At 54.1% G+C, this 24126-nt stretch overlaps 4 protein-coding genes across 4 annotated transcripts; 2 read left to right on the plus strand and 2 right to left on the minus strand.

Annotated features, from left to right (window-relative positions):
• Window positions 1-5899: 5899 nt before the first annotated feature.
• Window positions 5900-6516, plus strand: VOLCADRAFT_45847 (uncharacterized protein; the record flags this gene model as incomplete). The annotated part of the gene is made up of 2 exons (XM_002958659.1): window positions 5900-6136; window positions 6394-6516. Coding segments are annotated over 2 exons (360 nt in total), but the record flags the coding sequence as incomplete, so codon positions are not given.
• A 3711-nt stretch (window positions 6517-10227) lies between these two features.
• VOLCADRAFT_108271 (uncharacterized protein) lies at window positions 10228-16022 on the plus strand. Its single transcript, XM_002958660.1, has 9 exons — window positions 10228-10363; window positions 10523-10655; window positions 11006-11256; window positions 11867-11998; window positions 12210-12514; window positions 13119-14758; window positions 15055-15148; window positions 15384-15476; window positions 15826-16022. Exons 1-6 carry the CDS (start codon window positions 10313-10315, stop codon window positions 13651-13653), a joined length of 1407 nt encoding a protein of 468 aa, XP_002958706.1. The 5' UTR covers window positions 10228-10312; the 3' UTR covers window positions 13654-14758; window positions 15055-15148; window positions 15384-15476; window positions 15826-16022.
• Window positions 16023-17009: 987 nt separating this feature from the next.
• VOLCADRAFT_108272 (uncharacterized protein) lies at window positions 17010-22162 on the minus strand (the record flags this gene model as incomplete). The annotated part of the gene is made up of 8 exons (XM_002958671.1): window positions 17010-17427; window positions 17915-18273; window positions 18401-18584; window positions 19042-19245; window positions 19565-20041; window positions 20273-20392; window positions 21076-21861; window positions 22019-22162. 8 exons carry the CDS (start codon window positions 22160-22162, stop codon window positions 17377-17379), a joined length of 2325 nt encoding a protein of 774 aa, XP_002958717.1. The 3' UTR covers window positions 17010-17376.
• Window positions 22163-22698: 536 nt separating this feature from the next.
• VOLCADRAFT_84594 (uncharacterized protein) lies at window positions 22699-23880 on the minus strand (the record flags this gene model as incomplete). Its single annotated transcript, XM_002958672.1, has 2 exons — window positions 22699-23187; window positions 23576-23880. 2 exons carry the CDS (start codon window positions 23878-23880, stop codon window positions 22977-22979), a joined length of 516 nt encoding a protein of 171 aa, XP_002958718.1. The 3' UTR covers window positions 22699-22976.
• Window positions 23881-24126: the final 246 nt, after the last annotated feature.

Consider the following 24126-nt stretch of genomic DNA (forward strand, 5'->3'; position numbering starts at 1 on the left):
AAACTTATGAACGTTGCTATTGTCGGGTAACAGTTGGATCTGGGGTTTAGCCCGTAGCTTCTCCATTACCAGTTGCTATCCAACGCATGGGAGGTTTATATGTTATAACTGGGTTTAACCTTATAATGACTGGACCTCTAAGGTCACGCAAAAAGCTGTCGAGCCCAGGTGCGATAGGTGATAACCCTAGAAGGGCACGTGGTTCGATGTTGGACAAACAGCCGCGTCCCGAGCCCCTATGCAGATCTCAATGTACTCCAAAGTCAAGGCCGTCTTCCAGCTCCTTATGGGTTACCTGAAATCTACATACAACAGCCGGATGCTCGATCAATACCGGTACTCCTTCACCGTACCCGGCCTACCTCATCGTCTGCCTGGGTTGCGGAAAGCAGGATGGTGAAGGGCTTGCCCGCGTCTTCAGTTGCAGCATAGTCGCTATCAGCGGACGGTCTGCTATCGACCGACAAGCGTTTCGCCATCTGCGCTGCCGTACTTGTTGCAGTCCGATTCTTGACTAATTAAGCTGGCAGACTGCAAAGCCTGCCTGCCACAAGCTGAAAATTTGGAATGGCTGTTGAGACGCGTGTTAATTCCCAAACACCGCTTAGGAGCTGACTGCTATCCTGCCAGCATACCGCCACGTAGCCAGGCAAGGTCCGTTCCCGTACGGAATCGTAGAGGTGGCCGGGTGCGCTGCAGGGTCCAAGTGCGTGATGGTAAAATGCTTCAAAGTTGCTGTGTCTCTAAACCAGGCAAGCCATTGAGTGAAGGGTTTGAGATCGCCATGCGGAAACGTACGGCCTGCGTGGAGCACGCCGAGTATTCCCCGGTGGGTCGCGCGTAGGGTGGAGTCACAATTCATCCCTTGAACCCCCGCATTGCCTAAGATTGTGGTGGAATGCTGCCCAGCCACCCGATGAAGATAGAAAGCACGGGTACACAAGAAAGACAGCCTGCATCAGTTTTCGTGTATGGACGGCGGAGCTCCCATTCATCCCTATGCCACATACCTAGCATTTTTTGCCTTGCCCATGGGCTGAGTTAATGTGATTACCACTGCAGAACATTAATTACTTAGGCCAAAGTTGACTCTGCCATCGCTTACGAGGGTAGGATAACATCGGCCATACACAGAATAATGTAACGAACATAATATCTAATAGACAAATGGCTCGATTGCAAAAGTTAAGCTATGACAAACAAGAGTTGCATATCCCAAGAACCCTGGTCCCCAAACCAGATACGTAGTGATCACCGTACAGCAGCTTAACATATATTACGTGAACAGTTATCATCTGCATATGCAGCTCCTTTCCACATCCTAACCTTTATGGGCCCTACGGCCCCAGGTCTTCAGATAGGTCTCATCCTATGGATCGAACTCAGCGGAGAGAATAGGAAACGATTAATCAATTGCTTTAATTATCAATCCGTACTTCGGGGCCTTTCGGTATGGCCAAAGCGTTCGCCGTCGGGCTGCTGAGGATGGACGGACGGAGAACCTGTTCCAACTGCAAGAACTTTCTCGCAAGGTGTACACTGTATGTTAGGGTTATGGGATATCCCGCAATTTGCGGTCGTATTCTTGGCTACTCCTTATCCGCGGTGTTCGCTCTGTGTCTGCTGGAAATCGGTGGACGCTGGACAGGTGGTGAAAAGGCGCAGGTCATCCAGTAGCCCACATCTCTGAGGGTTCCACAACCACTCAATCCCCGCGCACCATGGCAGCATCGACGCCGCCGTCGTGGCCATTCGAAACCACCGATGTCGCTAACGCTGCCTGCTGGAACTGCCTTAGGGTACACTTCTGTTTCATTTATTTTCCTACGTATGCTAAAATCTTGAACCGTATGCTGAAATCTTGAACTTCATTAGGTGAAAATGATATTTACCACATCTCCATCTAGCTTTAGCCACCTCAATGCTGTGTCCTGGCATGTGCTATCTCCCTGTTATGATGCTGCTACCAGCATCACACTAGCCACCTAGCTGCCTGTTCCGAGCCTTTACGCATCTCGGTTCGCCAACGTATGACCTATCTGTTGTAGCCCCTCCAAACGCAGAGCGAGCGAGGTCATTCAATTTGATGGAACTGTATCAAGTAAGAAAGTTATTTGCTTTCTATGTTTTGTGATTGTGAAGTCGAAAGGAACGGGATGTATGGGTCGGCTGAGCGCTGACGCGACATACACTCCTAACTCAAAGTCCGCGAGCGAGTGCCTGGATGCATTCTCGGGGCAACTTTTCATTTCTTTCCTGCCTGGCCGTGTAGAATCTGGAACTAGCATGTGGACGGAGAACCGCGTCCAGCTAGACGCTTAAGCAGGATGGCGAAGGTAATGCGCACGAAAGTGTTAATAGAGTGTTAATAGAGGCAGGGCTTATCACAATAAATATTTTACGGAACAGTTGAAACACTTCGCAACAGAGGCCTCCGCGATTAGCAAAATTGTACTCCTTTCGGCACTCTCCAGCATGGCTGGCGAGCAGGCTAGCATTACAGCTGCTGTTGCTGTTATTGGAGGCTACTTCCGTAGCGCTGTGGCAATACAAACGGATTCGCTTCAGGGCCTCGGCGCTTCTAGCTGGAGAACTCGACGACCATTCACAAGCTATCGCGTTGCTCTGACGGGGCAAGATTGTATGAGAGTAGACGCAAGGTCAGTTTCGTATGTGACAAGCACATGATGCAAAAATTCCGGGTAGGACAGCCAGGGATGCTGTGGGGAGGGCGCGGCCTTACTTTGCCGCCTCTTCCTCCATCTTGCTCATCCCCACAAGGAAAAGGTTAATGCCTTTCGCCATTTAAGGAAATCAAAAAAGATGTGTATATTCCATAGCATCTCTCCTTTTTTATTATATACGCATGAGTCCTAGGTGCACTTTCTACAAAACCGCTATCAGATATTTGGAGGCACGAACCATCTCCCTGCCTTCATCCGACTTGCATGCACTTCAACGCGCCGAAAGATGCAGTGTCTCTCAGTTAACTGACTGGTGATCCTAGCCTTAACCTTACTTGCTGTCCAACATGACCATCAGCCCACCTACCCTCCGCTATCAATTGCTCGGTGCCGAGCTTTCCCGCCCACACGCGCAAGTCCACACGCCCCCACACACACACGCCCACGCACACCTGCACACACACACATACATAGACACACAGGAGGAGGCACGCATACAGGCACATACACAGGCACACAGGCCACCCTGCCGACTCCTCTTCGGCATTGTAAGTAGTCGTCTTACCGTCTTACCTTATCCTCCCTCCCTCGTATCACAAAGTGATTGAGCTCTACTTTTCCCGCGCTGATGTTCTCCCGGGTCCTCACTTCATTTATAGCCAGTTCACATGCTACGTTACGTTAAGACTTTTTGGGAAAAGTGGTCGGTTCGGACATGGTAACGGTACGTTACCGGTAAAGTGGACGAAAAGTCTAAAGTGACCGAGGGGGGGGGTGAATTTCGTCAAACGCTGACCCCTCGTACCGTTACCTGAATTGCATCGCCAATTTCGCGAGTTATAACAAATGGCCAAGCACAATCGCTTATAAAGACCACATATTTGACAAATTGTGCGCGCTTTGCACTCCGACCGAATTTCTAGTCACACCGCTGCAGTTTATTTTGGAAAATGAACAAAGGACAACGCCACTCGTGTTGCTCGACCGCTCATGACCGCTTACATAGCCAATATGTAACCCATTGTAGTATCAGGGCTGAAGCCACCCGCGAAACGGCAAGTCGGCCGCACTTCCGGCGGCATGGGCCGCGCCGCGCCTGCCCACACGCTCAAACTCTGCCACTGAGCATCGAACATGTCTTCAAGGTTATCAAAAATTTCATCCATCGCGACCGCTAGGGCAAACGCCATCGCGGCTCGCGCGGGATGCAGTGCCATTGCACTAGGCAGGGCTGCCAATAACCCTTCAATTATATATTGCGATTCTAAGGGGATGTGCTGAAGTTTTGGCCATTGAAAGACATAAAATGGAGATGGTTTACACAGCTCGCGCCAACGAACACAACGTCGTCGTAATGTCCCATGTGAACTGGGTGACTTTCTCAGGCCCACTTTTCCCAAAACGTTTTCGCAACGTAACGTAGCATGTGAATCCAGTATTAAAGTGGTGTGTAACGAAGTATGACAGCTAGCTCGCTGCAACTGTTATTTCGTTCATTGCTGGAGCGAATGTGCCAGTGCAAGCCATCATGCTCCCATTGGGAGCCCAACATGTAACGCCGCTAAGGCGGCCCTTGGCTCACCGGGCCAACGGTTATCGTACCAACGGTACATCCAAGAACTATTCATAATCCTTCAATATTAAACGGTATGTATCAATACCACCTTTTTATCGTTGGATAATTATCTTCGTAACTGTTTCGCCAACTGCCGAGCTTTGTTACGGTTTGGTATCGAGACCATTGTAACACAGCAAAGGCGTAACCCAGGATGCTCAGATTGGCCTTGCGTCGTTACACAACATGCTTCAAGGTTCTCCTGTGCATGTCATTTACTTTAAACATCATTGAACGAGCTTGCATGACACGCTGATATTGCCTTGCACCTATCAGGCTGCCGGCATGTCAATTATATTGCCGCCTGCATGGCGCACCGTAGCTCCCCATCTGCAATAAGGCAAGAATTTGACGACCGCTTTACTCAGAAAGGTCTCTGAGCAAACAAAAGCAGAACTATGAGGAAAAGGGTTATTTCGTGGCCATCCCATGCCTACCAGCATAAACGGGATAACGAACAAAAGCAAAACGATACTGTGGTGATTCTTTTCATCCAAAGCAAATCTCACAAGAGTGGAGCCGCGAGCGCAGATCGTTATGGCATACATGCATGCAGCGCTTTCGAGGATTGCCGTGCTACTCTCATTGCACTACTGAAAACCATTTTCTCAGCAGTCGTCCAAGGCTGCTTGTTGGGCCCTGCGGAACGTCTAGGCACCTGAACGACGGTTGGGCATTCGGCAGCGAAGGCAAGCCACGAAGCTAGGGGCACTCGGGCAGCATGCCTACCTTCCTGTCCTTATGCGACTCATGTATGAGGTAACCAGCAAGTACATACGTATTTATGTTACAGTTACGTTGAAACCTGAACGTGCTAATCACAACCCAACGGCTTTTTAACCTAGCTTGGCAAGAGCTTAGTCGTATACTTAGCATGGCCAGCAAGCCGCCGAACATGATCTGCGAAGGCGACGTCTGTCACAAGGTAACACACAGTTCACTGTGCGTCGCATCCGTCGAAAGACGAGCAGAGGTGCCATAGGTCCCGAACTCAGCATATTAGATACGTATAAGAACTATCTTACACTGGCTGATTCTCAGGTGACCCAGGACCAAATAGCGGCGAGGTACGGCCGTGTTCCCGTTTTTAAACTTCTGAGCTCGTCGGCATTGCAGAGCAAGGCCGGAGCTCAAGTCCCTCTCTCCAACAGCATCGGTGAGCTGTCATGGGGTATGGTTGAGGGAATTTCGTTTCGCGTGCGATGCGGGAGCATAGCTCCTTCGGCAGCAAACGTTTTTCCCGTTGCCCAGCGCATTACATCCTAAACACACCGGATGTCACCCCTGGCTGCCAACCCTCGTCCTACCCACATAATCTGACCCCGCCTTCTTTCTTTGTGCACAGCCGGCTGCGTGTTGGACTCACAGCTAAAATTGCACCCTATGAGCGATGCTTGGGTGCCGTGTTAAGTATTCATCAGGGCATCATCAGGAAAGAAAGCCGCTCCAACCACCGCTATCTTACGAACCCGCTCACACCGCGCCGCACTCCGACGGCCCCCTCGACAACTGATCCGTATTTCCCCCTTCTTCCTGCACTCTTTCGCCTCCCCGCTCTTCTGGTGGCAATGCAATACCCTCCCCAGGCCCCAACAAGGTCATCGCGCTGTACTTCTCCGCGCACTGGTGCCCCCCCTGCCGCCAATTCACTCCCAAGCTGGCTGCGACATATAAGTCCTTCAAGGAAACACACCCGCGCGCTGCCGACTGGGAGATCATCTTTGTGAGCTGGGACACCGACCAAACATCCTTTGCAGAGTACTACCAAGAGATGCCCTGGCTGGCGCTGCCCTTCCAGATGCGGGACATCGCTGACGATTTGACCAAGTTGTACAAGGTGAGTAAATATTTAACAATAATTGCGAATTCTTGCCATTCACGTTTGCGAACACGCGCAGGCGCTCAAGACCAGACATTCTTTGGACACGTCTGAAAGCCTTTGGCGCTTCGACACGGTTATACTCTCACGCCGTTATCGCTTTGACAACTGTTTTCTCTCGCTGCACAATTCACCACGCATTCCCACGCACGCGCACTAAGACGCGCAGGCTCTTTACTCTGCCACCCACCTATCCCCAAAACGTCTCGCGCCAGGTCAACGGCATCCCCACGCTGGTCCTGGTGGACGGTGGCACTGGAGAGCTCATCACCAAGCAGGGTCGTGAGGCCATCTTGGACGACCCAACATGTGCAAAATTTCCTTGGCTCCCTGAACCCAAGGAAAGCGAGGCGTGTAAGGTACGTGCAGAAGTACGGGTTTGGGCCGCAGGAATGAAGCCAGGATGGGTTGGGTCGCAACGAACGGGCCTGCTGCTGATCTAGGTAGCCTAATACGTTGCAGACCTGTGCTACTTGAGGAGGCAGGGCTTCGGCGAGAAACTCCCCGGACAGGGCGTGGATTGATAAATGCGTGGGTGCAATGCTCTGCGTCGGTCTTTCTGTGCAAGATACCGCCATGCCTTACGTTCGGGCACGCATCCTGCCGGTTGGATACATCCTACCCCTCCCCTTTTTCATATCCTCAAGCCACACATCCCGCATCCTGGTGACTACATCCCCCCCCTCCGCAATCTTCATCCTTAGTGGGTTGGCGTCGACCCTTCCGAATATGCCGCCATTCTGGGCCTCCTACCACCCTTATCCTTGGGGGGTGTCCACATTTCTATCCTACTCGTATCCTGTGCCCGACTCTCCGCCGCATCCCTCTACAACCCCCTCTGCCACGCACCACTTTCGAACCCCGGTGCTCGCCCCGGTGTCCCACCCCTCGCGTTCGCGCATGCGGTGATCTCTTCCCACCTCACCTCACCTCGTCTCATCTCACCTCGACGGCGTCGGCTGCAGGGCTGCTCATCGTTTCTGCACTCGTTCCTGGAGTCCTTTCTCGGGTCATTTCTGGATAGCCACTCGTCATCGGCCCATAAATAAGGGGCGGCAGGACACTCGTGCGGATGGAGTGTCGGGAAAGCGGCAAGAGGCGAGTCTCCATTAGTAGGCCATCCGGGGCGGTTCCAAGGCGGATGCATATGACGACAAATCTTGCATGTGGGGGGTCGCTGCGTCGTCAATCTAATCCTGCAGCGTCATCCCATTAACGGAGTTAGCTGAGAAGAAACAACCACCGCGTTTATCGCGACTCGATAGGGAGTGGCGAGCACGAGGTGTACGCGCACGCCTGCATGCGTATATGTGCGTATATTGCAGGTTACCATCCACGTCTTGTGTTGTCTGCCCCGCTAGCACTGCCTAGCACTGCCTTTGCGGTCTTTTGCATTCTGAGGTCCTTCCAGTCATCACTTAGGTGTCTCCGCTTTCCCGATCGCATTTTGATTCCCTCTTGGGGTGTGCGTGCAGCCCCGCAGGGTACACGTGGCTGAAGTGCTTGGGTGTATGCGCCGCAATCTCCAAGTGCAGGTGGGGCTGCTGTGCAGAATGGCCGTCCGCCGTAACAACAACGCAAACGAAATATATAACGATATATAAAAATAACGAAATATATAACGAAATATAGCGATATCAAAAGCAAGGCACTACACACAAACGCAAACTCACATTTCTGGAATCTGGTGGTATCCCATGTAACCTCATTCATCCATACGAATATGCATGAAGGGCAATGTATATGAAGGGAGCGGCGGTGGCAGTGGCAGCTAAGCCAAGCCCCTCACACGATGCAATCATACGATACTTCACCGTTGTATGCACAAACGATCTCGTCGAACATGGCATTCTTTTGAGTTGTACGGCGCGCGAGGACGCACGTCATGCTGCCCTTGAGGCCCTCGTTAGCCTTTGGAAGGGCCTTTGTTGTTGATAATGGTGTTGATGTTGCGTCGGTTGAGCTGCGGGTGAAATTTGCCTAGTGTGGTGTTCTGAAGGACTCCTCCGTAACCTCGGAGGTTGTGTTGTGGCGTCAGTCGCAACGGAGTTTGTGTGGTGTTCCGGGGGCAGGACATGCTGCGTAGGAACATATGCGTAGGAAAACATATGTTCCATCCAGTCATGATCGAGCGATAGTAAAAGCAGGCACATGTACAGCCTGACGTACAGGAAATTAGTCAGGCAGGCAAACAGGCGGGTAGGCGGGTTGTAACGGCTGGAAGGTGTCCACAGGTGCGCCGTGATAAATGACGTGCGTCGTCTACATGGCTGCATGGCTACATGTGGCGCGGCGCGTGCAGGACCCTGCAGACCAAGACAACACGCAGGGACTCGCGGCGGAATGATGTCTGGTGCGTGGCGTGTGAGTGGTAGGGGAACCGCCCCTCACCTGGTTGCCTACGGTACGGGCACCAAGAAGCGTGCAATGGCACCCTAGCAACGATGGTTTAACCGGACCTGGATAGCCAAGCAAGCGTAAGAGGCAACGCAGTGCCATGAGATGTGTTGGCCTGTACCTCCAAAGCCGCCGACGTAGTATCTACAGAGCTTGCGGTGACGGTATTACAAACCGCGATCGGACCAGACGGGACGCACGATGGGGCAGCCTCTAACATTATGGCTGCAACGCCCAAGTTATCCTCCGATTTTTCGTATGCATATGTGTGCAGCTACGTGTAGCCTGATTCATCAGCATTTACCAACGCAAGCGCCAATTATCGGGTCGGAAGCTTTCCCTTTCCCTTTTATTTTCATAGCTCTGCTTGTCCGCTGTGGCTGTTGACATGTGGGGACTATATTTACGCGCGGTGTGCAACCCAATGGATCAAGTCTGTCAAGAATAAGAGCGCGCGTGTGTGTGTGTTTGGGGGGGGGGGAAATGGCGTGTGCGTGTATGGGTAAGCGAGCGCGAGTATGTGCTGTAACTGTGTAGCTACGTTTGGCGAATGGATAGCAGTTTACTGCCTTGGCCCTTGGTCGTCCCTCAGTACCTCCTTCCTGAAGAGAAGACGAGACAGTTGGTGGGAGGCATCACCCAGCTACCTACCTGGCGTGATAAGGGAGAAGGGATGTGCATCCAGTATGATGGACATATGGAAACCTGTATTGTTTATTTATCAAGTGTTGATGCAAATATAATGCATGGATGAGGAAAGAATAGAGGTGGTGTCGGCCTGGACAAATGGTGAGAGACTCTTTCCAAGCGTACGATACCGTAGGGTGTATTGCTGTACGCACACTGCAGCGTCCGTGATTGCAATCAGCTAGGGGCTGGTTATGTAACTCCGCGACGGAATGCGACTGGTGCACCGATCAGCGTGTTGCTGTATCGGGTATTTGATTGTACACAGTTTTTAAGTGTCGTATAGAACATGTAAGGCATAATTCCTTTCTATCCCGGCATTTGTTCACGCGAGGACGCCTTCCTCTTGTACAGAGGCTGCACAAAGAAGGTTAAAGTTCGCGTCTTGTTTGCTGTAATAATATCGGTTCAATACTTTTCCAATGTAAGATCCGCCCTACAGGCGCGGAAAACTGACTCACGTATGCACACGTATGTATTCGCGTAAAAAGAATAATAGAGATTTCGCGAGTTCCTTGCGAGTTGCGAGTTGCGAGTTGCGACTTCAGCCATACGCAAGAGTGCACTTCGCCGCAACCAGCCATAACGAATGGACTGCGACTGCGTAAGGATGTTGGAATATACATAAAAGTAAATCCGATAAGGTTAAACGTGCTTTATATGCTAACTAACTGCACATCGCTTAGAAACAGTTGGCAAGCGTGCCAAATATCGGCGAAGTAGGAGAAATGGGTTGCAACGGAGCCGAACGTTCCATGCTCAAGTATGTGCGTTTACGAAAATATGAAGCACGCCGCAGGTGGGCCTCCCTTGGAACTAGGGAGGGTTCCCTCCCTAGGGAACTTACAGGCATCTGGACGACAAACGGCGCTGGGCCTGGTCAGGCCGCGGTATGCAAATGTAGCTGTTCTTTAGGTATGCTGGGTATAAAAGCTCAGCCGATAAAACTAATAGACAGTCTTACCTACCCTCAAACAGCTGCGTTGCCTTGAAAGTTCCCTAACGCGCTTTTCGGATACTCCTTCCAAGTCAAAGTTTCAGTATACAAACATGACCGACAAGCCTGCTGACGTGATCTGCGAAGGAGACGTCTGCCGCCGTGTAAGGCATCGTTTGTTTCGCTTACTTGCAAGACTGTCGGTGCCTTGGACATTTGCCTGAACGATCTATTCGAAAATGGCCAACAGGCAACGTGTCCAGTTCTTAGTCAAGAGTTTGAAAATTATTCGGGAACTCGTTGTTCCCTTGATTGGATTGCAGGTGACCCCGGAGGAGGCGGCCAGTATTGCGGAAACATCTGCCGGGACGGCCGAGCCCCGCGTTTTCAAGTTGCTGGGATCCACGTCCCTGAAGGGCAAGGGTGATTCACAGGAGCCGCTGTCCAGCATTACGGGTAAGCTGCCCATATGGGCCTTTGCGAAAAGTCGCAAGCTCGTTCCTAATGCTGCGCGCTGCAGCTCACGCTTTTGTGACCGTTGCACTGGAAGTAAATGGCAATACATTTGCACGACCGCTTTCAGTTCCCTTCTGGAGTCTCTTTTGCCGCACCGCGTCGACCCAGACATGTCTGCCTAATCGCTGACTTATCATGGATGGCTGTGTGGGAAGTCGAGATTCAAGTGCCCAATACGTCCGGCCATTTACGTAGCACCAGAGCCACCCAACCGCCGCATCCACGGCAACACATCTCCTCTTGCCGCGCTGCGTTCACCAACCCTTTCTCGTTACTCACATCTTCGCCAGGCCCCAACAAGGTCATCGCGCTGTACTTCTCCGCGCACTGGTGCCCCCCCTGCCGCCAATTCACTCCCAAGCTGGCTGCGACATATAAGTCCTTCAAGGAAACACACCCGCGCGCGGCCGACTGGGAGGTCGTTTTTGTAAGCAGCGACCGAGACGAAAAGTCCTTTGATGGATACTACGAGAGCATGCCCTGGCTTGCACTGCCTTTCTCGGAACGAGAGACCAAGGCAGCACTGAGCAGCCTGTACAAGGTGAGCGCTTGTTGCAACCACTAGGCTAGGTAACGATTTAAAGATGGTGTAGAAGGGTGTCTTCATGTAAGAAATGTGTCCAAAATCTGCTCCAGTGCCCCAAAACCGAGTGGCAAATGGTACAAGTTGGCAGGCTGATTTCTGGAAGAGATGGGTAGACGCGTAAGGTGATTGAATGCGGGGTGGGTGTTGCCTGACGCGTTGACTAGGAGGATGTGGCAAGGTAAACGGCAGGCGGATAGATGAACAGACGGACGCAGGAAAAGAGGTGAACAGACAGGTGGACGGGCGACTGGAGTAGAGGTTGGGGCCGCATGGGAATGCTCAGGTTACCTATTACTGCTCACTCGCATGCGCCGCAGACCCTCGGGCTCATTGACCCTCGTTGTACCCCTGAAAGCCCCCGGAAATGCAACTTGCTGCCCTGCAACGGCACCCAGCTGCGGAGATTCCAACACGCGGCCGTGTACATATTTAAATATCTTACTACCCCACGTTGACGAAATCCTCATGCCTATTACGCTGCATTTTATAGTTATTGGTCTGACTTGCAATCCCAAATACGAATGCGATTCCACCCTTTCCGCATCCCCGGAACCTCCTCTTCCAGGTTCGCGGCATTCCCACATTGGTCGTCATTGACGGCGAGACGGGGGAGTTGATCACCAGCAATGGCCGTGACGCAGTGGGGGATGACCCCGAGTGCGAGAACTTTCCCTGGCGACCTAAGACGTTCACCCAGGTCAGCGGAGGGAAGGAAAGGGGCGACGCGTGTAGTGTGTCACGTGTTGCACGTGCTCTCATTCCGGACGCATACTTAACACAGTCCACAATACCGTTGCACCAAAATGTCCATACATACATACATACATACAATGCCTAACCACAATATACCAGACCAAAATGGTGTTTTTCCCAATGGCCGATTCCTTCCGGATCCTCGCAATGGACAGATTATGGAGGGCGCCACTCTCGTGGAGCCGGGAGCAGACAAGGACGCAGCGCCCATCCCCGCCCTGGACCGCCTCTCTGGCAAGGTGACTCTCCTGTACTTCTCTGCGTCCTGGTGCCCTCCCTGCCGCCGCTTTACGCCTATGCTAGTGGAGGCGATGAAGGCGCTTCGCGATGCTGGCAAGACTGTGGAGGGCGTGTTTGTGAGCGGCGACCGAGATGAGGCCGCCATGAAGGAGTACCACAGCCACATGACCTGGCTCGCGCTGCCGTTTGCTGACTCTAAGCGGCGCAACGAGCTCAACATGTGAGTGCGGGGTTGGGTGATGAAGGTGTCTAGGGGTGGTAGTAGTTGGAATGCTAGTGTGTGGTATGGGTGATGACTGATACGGGTGTTTCATTCAAGCGGTTAAAAGGGAGGCGGTACGTAACTGATTTAATAAGGAGTTTGGCTCTGGGCTGTACGCAGCAGACAGAGTGGGTGACGGCACAAGGGGTGCACCGGGGTAGGACGGGGGGCATGTCAAGGTAGCAAGAGCGGCGGTAGCGGCAGTTGAGGCTTTCCCGTGATGCTCATGAAGAAAATACCAAAAATGGCACTGATGTCAACTGTGAGCGACAAGACGCATCTTTGCTGAGGAAACCCCACATGCTCTGCGGCTGCCGCCATCACCGCTGCCCCCGCCATCGGCATGCCGCCACAACACTGCTTTATGCCGCGCGCATATGTTCTTTGCGCCCTTACTCCTACCTTGACGCAAAACTACTTCTCATGCCTCTCCTTCACCATCCATAGCATCCAACCCAACCTATTTTCCATAGTTCACAGTGAACGTCCCTAATTATTGTATTCCCTTGCCCATGCAAAACACCTTGGTACATCTGGCGACCTGGATTTTACTCCACTTCAGGCGCTTCGAGGTTGAGGGTATTCCCACGCTTGTCGTGCTGGACGAGGACTTCAATGTCATTACCACCGAGGGCGTCGGCGCCATTCAAAGCGACCCGTCAGGCGAGCGCTTCCCTTGGCGACCGCAGCCCCTGGAGCAGCTGTCAGATTACAATGTTAGCCGCATTAACAGCGGTCCCGTGCTGTTGCTGCTCGTCGCTGGCCACGGTGACGGTGGCGACGCCGCCGCCGAGGATTTCGCCAAGCAGGTTTTAGAGCCCGTAGCCAAGGCTACTCGCGCCGCGCCGGGTGGCGAAGATTGGAGCTTCTTTTGGGCCACAAAGGGAGATGAGATGGCCGGGCGGGTGGTTGAGTTCGTTGGCGGGGTTAAGCAGGAAGAAGGGCAGAATACGGCGGTGTTGGTAGATGTGGCTGGCAGCCAGTCGAGCTGGGATTTGGGTGATCTGGGGGTGCAGATGACCGAGGAAGGGCTGGCGGCGGCAGTGGCGAACTTCAAGGCAGGGAAGCTGGGAAAGGGACGGCCGCTGGGGGAGTAGGTCGCTAGTGAAGAAGATGATGGTGATGTGGGAAGAGGAAGGTCAGGCAGAGTGGGAAGAGGAAGGTCAGGCAGAGTAAGTGAAAAACTGATAAGTACTAGACAGTGATTTGGGGAGCGGGGAAAAACACGCGTGCGGCAATGATGTGTATGCATCCTTCGTACACGAATAAAAGTATGCGACACGTCCATACGAATCATTCATCCTTTCAATATCGCGTGCTGTGCGTTCGTATCCAGACTGTTTCGCAGGCAAAAAGCGAATTGAACGAAATAGTGTACCTTTTTGCAGGATGAGTAATCCTCTGTTGCTGCTTCATCTGAAAAATTTAGTTGACGGACATCGTGCCACGATCTCAACTATAATATCGTGTATAATATTCATATGGCTTAAATAGTGACAGTCGGAAGCTCGGAGGTTTGCACGAGACTGTTTCCATCGATATTGTGCCGTATCGTGAACATGTAATTGACATTCCAAAACTTGCCACTCAAGGACGTATATCCAATGCCATAGCATCCGTCTTATCGACAATACCTGGCACACTTCACATGAATTACCAACAAAACGTCACACATCGGAGCATCATCTGGGCATAATTAGGCAAACACGCACGATTCCCATGAACTATCTTTGGTCGTTCGTACGATTCCAAAACATAAGCTTCAAATATCGCTGCAAAAAGTCTGTCCGACAAAATCGTTGAATACCACACTTGGCTAGCAAAGCCTGGCGGCATGGCTCAAGCTCAAAAGCGCGGTTCAGCGGGCATGTGACCACGCATTTATCGCCCGCATTCTGTATCGCTTGCCTGAACACGCAGCCTTACAAGTTGCCCACGGGCATGTAAAACTTTCGCGCAAAGGCTTCCTTTGCCTTGCTGACGAGGAAGCTAGCTGTTTCGGAAGAAAGAAACGTGAATCAGATCCGCGCCTTGCAATACGGAAAACGACCGCGACCGTGACCGTGACCGTTCATGCAACCTTGATACACCGCGAGGGTTACACCAGGACCTCAATCTCGCCGGCGTCGCTAACGCGGACCTGGAAAGTAGGCAGCGGCTTCTGTGCTGGGCCCTTGCCAACCAGCGGCAGGTTGGGCAACTGTAAACAGCAGCGGGGCAAAGCAGCAGGAAAAGAGCAAGGGCCGAACGAGTATCATCTGTTAGCTCATGTGGGGTCGAATCAGGCGCGCAGCTGCAGAACGGCAGTGTGGCATACATACATGCTCAAGGCCCAACTCGCTGGCCTTGGGGCTATAGCCCCAACATGCCGTGAGTACGAGGAAGACAGCATAGGTAGCGTGGCACGTGTGAACGCAGAGCGCTCTACACAGCGGCCCCGTCATGACTTTGCTGGGCGGCCGTGACGTCCACTGCATCCTTGGCAGCGCTCCCTACCTTGGGGCACCACTCGCCCTTGACAGCCCCAGTCTCCAAATCAAAGTAGGTGCCATGTGCGGGGCACACAACACACTTGTCCTTGATCTCAGCCTGGAGTGAAGGGGCGAACAGCGACGATATGCATATGTTCACAGCATACTGCTGAATAATGTAATTATGGGGCTTCCGAATTTGCGGCAGGAGACAGCAGGTGGGAAAAGGATCAGTTGGGGGAACGGAAGCAGCCTGTTGAGGACGCACCGAGGCCTGCTAGTTGTACAGTCCAGAAGCGGTTTGGCGAAACCCGAGGATCTGGGTGGACAGGGTAAAATGCGCTCGATCGCACCTGGAACAAGGCGGTCTTGCCCACCAGGGGCAGGCCCAGATGGCTGCACTTGTTGGAGACAGCGCGGACCTGGCCATCCGACTCCACAAGCAGCACCTAAGGGAGGCATTTTATAACTTCACCGACACCGAATTGCATGTAATCCAGTGGCCCAGTCACACTTGTGGACGACCAACTCCAACCGCAAATTCACAGTTGGCCATACCCATCGGAGATCATTCACGGCAAAGCCAGGCTAGATACCTAAAAATGAGCCTGACATTATGATCGCCTTCGTGGATGGATGGATGGATGGATGGATGGAAGCCTACACGTCGGCTTAGGGCTCAATTTACTACTTTCCAACCCCCTTAAGTCCAAATGCAGCAAACAGAATTCATCCTGAAAATATCCATTAAGCTCCTAGGCATTGAGACAGCTCCGTAGGCTGGAATTGTAAACTTGCCTTTTGGCCGCCGACCTCCACGACCTGCTTGCCGCCGCTAGACTTTAACCCAGCTTTGCTGCCAACCTTGGTCCAAGCAGCTGCCTGGACACGGACGGCGCGGCGGCAAACCGTGCTGCGGACAACGCCCGAGGTGCGGGGGCAGAGAGCGCTCGACATTTTGCGTTCACAGATGGTTGACGGAAAAGACAAAGCGTTCTCTACACCGTTGTTGAAAAGCAAAGAGCGTCATAATAGCTCCTGTATGGATCCGAAGTGTACGGCAGTATGTACATTAGGAATACGTTAGAGTAGCATCCTTCTTATGCTTTGCCCCAAGATCGCATTTTCGGCCGCGGGCTTAATTCATGGATCCGCTTCCCATCGTATGTTCACTGACTAGTGTGCCGGAATGGTTATAGTTACGGTGCGGATAGCCAGATCATTTCCCCTGAGTCCCCTCTTGCTCTTTAACAGGGCATTTCCCAGCAGTAAATAGGCATCGACTCTGTCCCCTGGGCCCCGACGCGCTGCTAGAGCTGGGGACATTGGAATCCCCATCTAGACGAGACGGCAGGGCCAGACTTCCCTAAGACAGGGAACCGAGCGTCAATCTAGCAGCCTTTCCTACAGATTCCTCTCATCTTATTGCTATAGCTACTGGCATTGTACAAGATGACATAAGCCCTAAGGTGATATGCGTCGTAAGTCATCGTATATAACTGCGCTTAACTGCCTTTCAAGGCTATCACATCACTGCTGCTTAGTTACCCCGACCTCCTCACACCAAACATAATATCACCTAGAACTTGGCGGCGCTACCGTTGCTCGCCGAAAGCCGAAATTGAGTACCACAAATATGCTAACGAACAACTATCCGTGTAGTGTACCCTTCGTCCTTTCCCCAAGTCGCCACAGGTTTGCTGTGCAGCCGGGTTGTAAGTAGCTATATAAGGGCAGTAAGTGTTGTGCTGCTCCCCATCAACTCATACGAGGGTACCTTCTGAACCTGGGGCCCCGTACTCAGGCTCTTTCTGTACGTACAGTCGACCACGTGCACAGCGCCATGCACTTAGGCCCTTGGTGGCCGCACGCTTGGGCGAAGGCATCCGGAGTGATCTGAGAATGGTCAAATCTGGGTTAGGAAGGCCACCAGCGTTTATGGACATGCGTCATCGAAAAAGTCTTTCGTAGGTCAACAGGAGGCCTTCATGGCATTTCATACTTGATTGCCCTCACGCCTTTGCTGGCGCATGGGTTATTCGCACATGACTACGACTCCACTACAGTACACAGATACGCAACACAACCTAAAGTATTTTTTACATATTGTGCTACCAAGTTACGTAGCCATGCACGAAGTGCAGCTCAATCCCGCTTTCCTTCCCAAGTTCCGATCAGCATCCGTCAGCTACACCACGGCTTTTTGCACAACACAACAGCACCCCACCCCGCCCGAGTCCGGCCCTCTCAAAGCTGCGACGGTGCGCCCTCGCCACGGCCCCACGCATCACCCGCAACACGACGGGTCGGAAGTGCGGTAGTTGGTGGCGGGCCAGAGGTCAGGCTTCCTTATGCGTTCCCCGCATGGGACGACGTTAACGGCCCGTCCACCGTCTCGACCTGTACGTGCAGGCAGGGTGAAGGTAATAATTCCACAAGGGAAACGTCAAGAGCATCACTACATGCGATGGGTGCGGCGGGGCCAGACGGGTTGGTTCTACAGAGTGTTGGCTGGGTGGATGAGTGTAAGGATCTCTTACCCTTCCTTTCACCCCAAGTTCTGACCGTACGGATTCTGGTTCTCCAAGCTTTCTCGCCTGGGGCAAGGGGACTTGCCAAAGCCGTGCTTCACTCATAAAAGGAGCTGAACACAACCCGACACGCACAAGCGCACAAACACAATACATGCTGCTGAACCTCGACTTCCTTCGGAACAGTTGCCAGTGTGCCATTGCGCGCCGTTTCTTTCCCACTCTCGCAGCTCAGTTGGCTCATCGAAACAGATTGTGCACACACATACAGACACACATGGTGGAGATGCGCATGTGTCAACAGTACACGCAATACACGCAACGTTACATACGCCCGATCCCCCGGGACAACCCACCCTGGCAGTTTCCAAGGTGTCCAGCAGCGGGCCACCATCAGCACCCGCAGCATCAGGCCCAAACAGCCGCATGCGGGGCCGCACCGGAAGAGGCGGAGAAGGAGAGGAAGCCTCCCCAGACGACTGCATACCACGCTCGGACGGTACAGGCGGATCACGGTCATGCAGCCCGGGCCTGGCAGCAGGCCCATCCAGGCCCCGAGGTTCCCCCAGTCCCGACAACCGAGTTGTCGGATCTCTCAACCGGCTATTGCTGCGGTTACTGCGGCTGATATCGCCGTATCCGGGCCCCGCCAACAGCTCCTCTAATCGGTAGTAGCGACGTGCCTGTGGTGTGAGCACGTGCACCTGCACGCGACCTGGAATGATACGTGGGGAAGTGGGGTTGGAATCACCTGGGCGGTATGAGGGCGAGAGTACAGACCCTAAAAGAACCCTAAAACCCCACCCAGAGAAGCGCAAATGCAGACGTGGACGCAGACTGACCTGCTTCCAAGGATAGCCAGTCTGCTCCGTTGAAGCCCGACACAGACGGAGCACCACCGCGCAGGAAGGACTGCTCCAGAGCCGCCTTGTCAGTGGATCCGCCGTGCATAGATCCGGATCTAGAGTCAGGAGATTCCGAAGAATAAGACCCGGCAAGCATCATTTCCTCCAGGCGCTCCCGAACCTTGCGCCATGAGGATGCAGTGTACGGACAGCGTGGGAGACGGGGGAGGAAGCAGGGCGACCGGGTGGGGTGCAGCGTGTGTGGTTCTAGGAATAGTGCTTCATGTCTCCCACGAGTCCAGAACCCGAAAAAATATTTCGCACAGGGAAAAGATTACACGGTCATCCTGGTTTGCAGGATGAAGATGAACTGTACAAATGGCATCAAGGTAAGGCCAAGGGGCAGCGGTCAAAAGAGAGGGAAAGAGGACGCAGCCGGAAAGGTACAGCGCCAGTCATGCCTGTATAAAGCCAACACAGCTTAGTGCACGACAGGTATGTAACGCCATTGCACGACATCCGCTCCGTTCAGCTCAGTGGCGTACGGCACGCCTGGGTGTCCATGGTTAACGTGGCCCACCACGAGCAGGACACCTCTCCACCCACCATCACCACATAACCTCATCACCCACACGCACCTGAAAACGAACCGCCTCCGCACATGCGTATGCGTGCCGTTGCGACAGCGCCGTCGCCAGCACCGTGTACGACACCCTGGACCCAGATCCGACGCCGAAACCAATTTCCGAGCCCGTCGTACCGCTGCCGGCTTCCCCATCGGAATCTGAATCCGAGATCACCACCACGTCCTGCGCTCGCGCCTTGACCAGCCACGTGGCAATCTGGTGGATCCAAATTCAGGTCGTACAAATGGCGCTCCCGTTACCGGTACTGATTGTAAAACCCAAACTCAACAACAGCTCCGGCAACTGACACCTTGAGCCAAGGGGTGGCGGGGGCCACTTCAGGTTCGTACAGGAGTTACCTACCTACCCGCCTACCTACTACCTAATTAAGACACTAGCTAAAAAACTGGCTAACCCAGCTAAAAATGTTTAGCTCGGAAAGGTTTGCCTAGGAAACTAGCTAATCAGCTAATTTCTCACTGCCCAACCCCACCTTCACAACAGTCCCCCCACACATGCACATACACGCACACACCTCCTCCGGCCGCGCCGCCGCCACCATGAGCTGCTGCCGCCGCCGCGCCGCCGCCAGCACCTGCCTCCGCCGTGGGTCCCCCAGAGCCGCCCGATCATCATCCCACACTTCCTCCTCCTCACCACCACGACCATCCTCCATTACCCGCACGTCCTGACGCAGCCATGTCACCGCACGTCTACGATCACTCCCCGCCGCCATCCCACTCCAATTCCCCATCTCCCCTCTCCCTCCCCCTCTTCCCGGCTTTTCTGCCTCCCCTGCTGCCTGCGCCGCTTGTGGATTGAGCTGGATCCCAGTCACTCCTGCCGCTGCCCCTGGGGTGCTGCTGCCGCTTCTACTGGCAGTGCTACTGCTACTTCCGGCTCTGCTGTCCGTGTTGGCCCTCATCGTCATCGCCATCATGTCCAGCAGTCTGGTCGCCAGCTGCTCGCGGCTCTGACCCGTGGTGTCCAGAAGGCGGCCACCGTGGAAGGCCTGTGACCAAGGCGGGCGGGCGGGGGCCCGGGGGGCGGGAGGGGAGAAGGTTCAGAAAGCGAGTGGGGAGGAAAACCGAGACCCAGACCGACCCAGGGGGAGGGAACGTGCACCTTTGCTACGCTGAGTAACAACACCAACCACCGGCTGCCTCTTTCGGTGTTTTCTTGCAATGGAGCTGTGTGCTTATATTCAACCGGCCCCCAGCCCAACCCCCAAGGCCTCTCCCACCTCCACAAGCCGCATCAGCTCCCCCCTGCTCAGCAGCAGCAGACTGCGCAGCGTGGTGGGGTCCTTGTCCCCCGCCTGGTAGCCCGCACGACTCAGACTGCGACGAACAGCCGCCACCACCTACGTAAGGGGGAGAGGGGCACATCAAGGATGGCGACTGGGGTTGAGCCATGGAAGGGTGGTGGTGCTGGTGGTGGGAATCATATGATGATGGCGATGATGAACCAATAAACAAACAGCCACGTGTCGGCGTACAAAGGCCCACTTAGGGGAGAGGACAATACTTCCAAAGGTGACCGCACGGGGGGCCGGGCAAGCTGGCAGGGGAGGGGGATAGCCTCAAACACATCAGGAAAGATTGGCCAGACCAAAACGGGACTGGGGGACCATAAAGGCAACGGGAGGATGTGCGATGATATGCAGGGAAGGGGATGGAGGAAGTTGCCAGCTCCATCAAAATGTGATACCCACATCCTAAGATATGGCATTCGCGATCAGAGGAGAGGAGGAGAGGAGTTGAAGGACAGGAAGACGATATTTTACTAATGATGTAAAGGTCAAAGCACCGACTGCCGTGGGCATCCGAAGCGAAGGATGGGGGTGCGAGGGAGAGGTCTCCAGGAAGCGGGAGGTAGGGTGTGTGGCACAAGCACCAGATGGACCCCTGCTGCCGTACGGCTGTACGATGATCGGATGGGGGGCCAGGTGGGAATGATACGCAAGGAGCAAAGCATCGACTGCCGACGAGGCTTGGGTAGATGAGCCAGCACTCGGCGAAGGCCTGGGGGAAAGCAGGAACGCACCTCCGACGGACGCGGAGGACCCATAGACGGCGGCGAGTCGTACAGAGAGCCGTCATCCGGTTTGCCGCCGACCATGCGGGACGACAGCAATCCGCTGGCGCTACTTGCGGCGCTCGAGCCGGACCCGGCAGCTACTGCAGCCAGGAGGTCCGTCGTCAACATGGACGCGGACTCATGGCGATCGACTGAGCGCTCCCCAACCAGCTGCTGCTGCTGCTGCGGTGGCAGCGATTGCGACGCTGTTGTTTGCTGCTGGAAAGGTTCCTGTTGCTGTAGTTCCGCCGCCGACTGTCGCGGTGGTGCTGGCGGGACAGGCAGTTGGCGCTGTAGCGACGGCCGCAGTTCCCCCTGGTTGCCTCCGCCGCCGGTAGCAATGGACGCAGTGCCAGGTCTCGTCCCCGCCGCCGCTGCTGCAGCCTGCTGCAGCCGTCGCCGCAGCTCCTCATCAAACAACGCGTCCGCCTGGCGCTCCGCCTCCATGTGTAAAGCCGCTTCCGCCGCCTCATCGTCCACCTCCGGCTGTATTGCTGCGACGGGCGCAACGCCGCTGATACTGCCGCCAGCGGCATTGGCGTTAGCTCCAAAGCCAGCCTGACGTAGCCAATTGGACTGGTGAAGTGAAGCAGGTCGCTCCCAGCCACTGGCGGCGCTGCCGCGCCGTGCCGTGTCAGCCTCCGGCGCATTCAACCATTCATGCAGGGCTAATGCCAGCAGGTGCGGATCTGGATCTGATCCAGGTGGGATGTGCAGGCGGGCCTGGCGGCAGGCCTGGACAAGCTCAGTGGCCTGGATAGGGCACATGCAAGAAGACCATGGGCGGTCGGTTGGGGCTTTGGACACAGAACGCGCGATATGAAGGGGTAATGGTGCATCTTGCATAAGCCCTAAGCTTTGACTGAAGCTGGCGCCTGTTGAGTGACCCCGACGCATGGTAAAGACCCACCGGGAGGCGTTGCAGCGAACCCAGATCCAGAGACCTTCTCTTTGGCCGCCCAAGCAGAAGCGAGAGCCGCTCCTTTACGGAGTCTCTGCATGCGATCGTTTTGTTGGAGCTTCCAAGTAGCCGCGACGCCCCGCCGGCACTCATCTATCAGTCCACAACGGGAGCGCACGATACACTAAACTTCTTACCTAAGCGCTTCTTCCAAATGTTGGCCTGCTGCATGATGCTGACTGAGGATAGTCTCAATCCCAACATCATCACGGAGGAACGATTTGGGCCGCGAACCGGACGACGGGGCAGAGTACATGCATCTTGCCACCGATGACGCAACAGCAAGTTGCAAAAGCCAGCTAGCATGGCTGCCGGCCACGCGATAACATTCCGATGGCTTAATAGAAGACAGCTGGCCTAGCATAACAGTAATGCAGAGTTTCTTTATAATTCCGGATGCAGTTAAACTATATCCTGGTAATCCTTGCTGTGTACCAGCAAAGGCCGCTATGCAAAATTAGTTGCCCGTTCTGGCGTCGCCAACACTTCCCAAGGTGACGGGTCCCGCCGAGGCTTCCACAACAGAAGAACTGGTCCTAGTTTCTAATTTACGCAAGGCCGAGTCAGTATGGTGCAAATGAAGGGCGGCCCGTGAGTCTGCTGGCGTATTGAACCATGGGGCGCGCCATAGCGATTACATGCCCTCCACTGGCTTCCGATTCACCGCATTCGGATTGGAACCTGTCCTGCACGCCCAAATTTTAACCCAGCCGCCAAACTATCCAAGAACAAGAAGAACAGCAAATGCAACTTCAACAAAAGGGGCGCATCCCAAAGTGGCTTGCAACTCAACGCCACCCCAACTCCGTTCATCACAGTACCCCCACAAGAAAAGTCAAGGCCCCACTTAACCTCCATATCCAAAATCTCCTCCATGCCCTTATCCCAAACCCCATGCTCCATCCCCTCATCGCCACTTCATCCTTCGTCTTTCCGCGCGCTGCTGGCTCCGTTCTAGCCGCTTCCTAGTGGCCTCGTCCAAAACCGGCTGTTCGCGGCTCTGCGCCCAGTAGGGCTGAAGTACATTCTTATACAGTAGATACAGCAGGAAGCCTGGGATCACCAGAAGGGTGAGCCAGAAATGCGTGGAAAGGCAGGTGGCCACCTGCACAAAGATGCTGAAGGAGACATAAGTGGGTAGTAAGGGGCCAGGGACGGAATGAGAGTGAAAGTCCCGTGACGGAAAGCAGGTGCCGAAAGGATGATTACTATGTCCATGGTACTGCCCTCTCAACGTATTGGGGTCCCACAATAGGACCAGTCAGCCATCTGTTCGTGCGCCCCACCTGTTCCCCCAAGCATGCACAAAGGCAGCGTTAAAAGCCCCAGGTCAAGAGCCGCAGCCGCCGGCGTAACTATGCTGTGATGGAGGCATGGGTTGGGATACGCCGGAGAGACCATGCAACCGTTTGTGGAGGACTGCGCAATAGCAACGCAAGTTCGTACCCAGTTTCCCCCTTCTCCCTGAAGCCCAAATCCAAAATGTGGGACGCGTCGCGCACGTACCTGATGTACAGCAAGTCATGCCAGTAAGCACACATGCCGCCCATGCTGAGGTCCGCCCCGCCGTAGACGATGTCACCTCTGTCGTTGAACTCCGGTTCCGCAAACTTGGAGATAGCGCTGTAGCTGAATAATTCAAGGAAGAAGGTCGCTCCGAAGCCAATGATATGCCACCATGATGTGTAGCCTTGTCGAATAATCAAGCGGACAACCAAGTGGAATGCAATTCCGATCGCGATTGCTATCCGCAGCTTTTCCAGCCGTTTACGGTTTTCCTCCGCACGCTTCTTTGCACCCTGGTTGGCCATGCTGTCGGAGAAGACTGACACGATTGGCCCGACTAGTACAGGCCTTACACCACAGGTCCCTTAATCTAGATACTGAGGCGTCCAAGTTATAAGGCACTAGTTGTCAAAGTTCATTATGTTCACCATGAGTTGAAAACACAAAGTATTGCTATGTCGACCCGTGAGACGTGTCCCTCAACACGCAACAGGATGCCATAGAGCTTTTATGGATAACAGTAGACAGAACCGGAAAGCGGAAGCACAAGC

This window comes from Volvox carteri, assembly GCF_000143455.1.
Source record: "Volvox carteri f. nagariensis unplaced genomic scaffold VOLCAscaffold_102, whole genome shotgun sequence".
NCBI classification, from domain to species: domain Eukaryota; kingdom Viridiplantae; phylum Chlorophyta; class Chlorophyceae; order Chlamydomonadales; family Volvocaceae; genus Volvox; species Volvox carteri.

Bases quoted from the DNA above. Each gene is read 5' to 3' on its own strand.
- VOLCADRAFT_108271 (XM_002958660.1), top strand. From the start codon at position 10,313: ATGACCGACAAGCCTGCTGACGTGATCTGCGAAGGAGACGTCTGCCGC. The intron at 10,656-11,005 runs GTAAGCTGCCCA...CATCTTCGCCAG, and splicing joins GCCGCTGTCCAGCATTACGG to GCCCCAACAAGGTCATCGCG. The intron at 11,257-11,866 runs GTGAGCGCTTGT...CTCCTCTTCCAG, and splicing joins CACTGAGCAGCCTGTACAAG to GTTCGCGGCATTCCCACATT.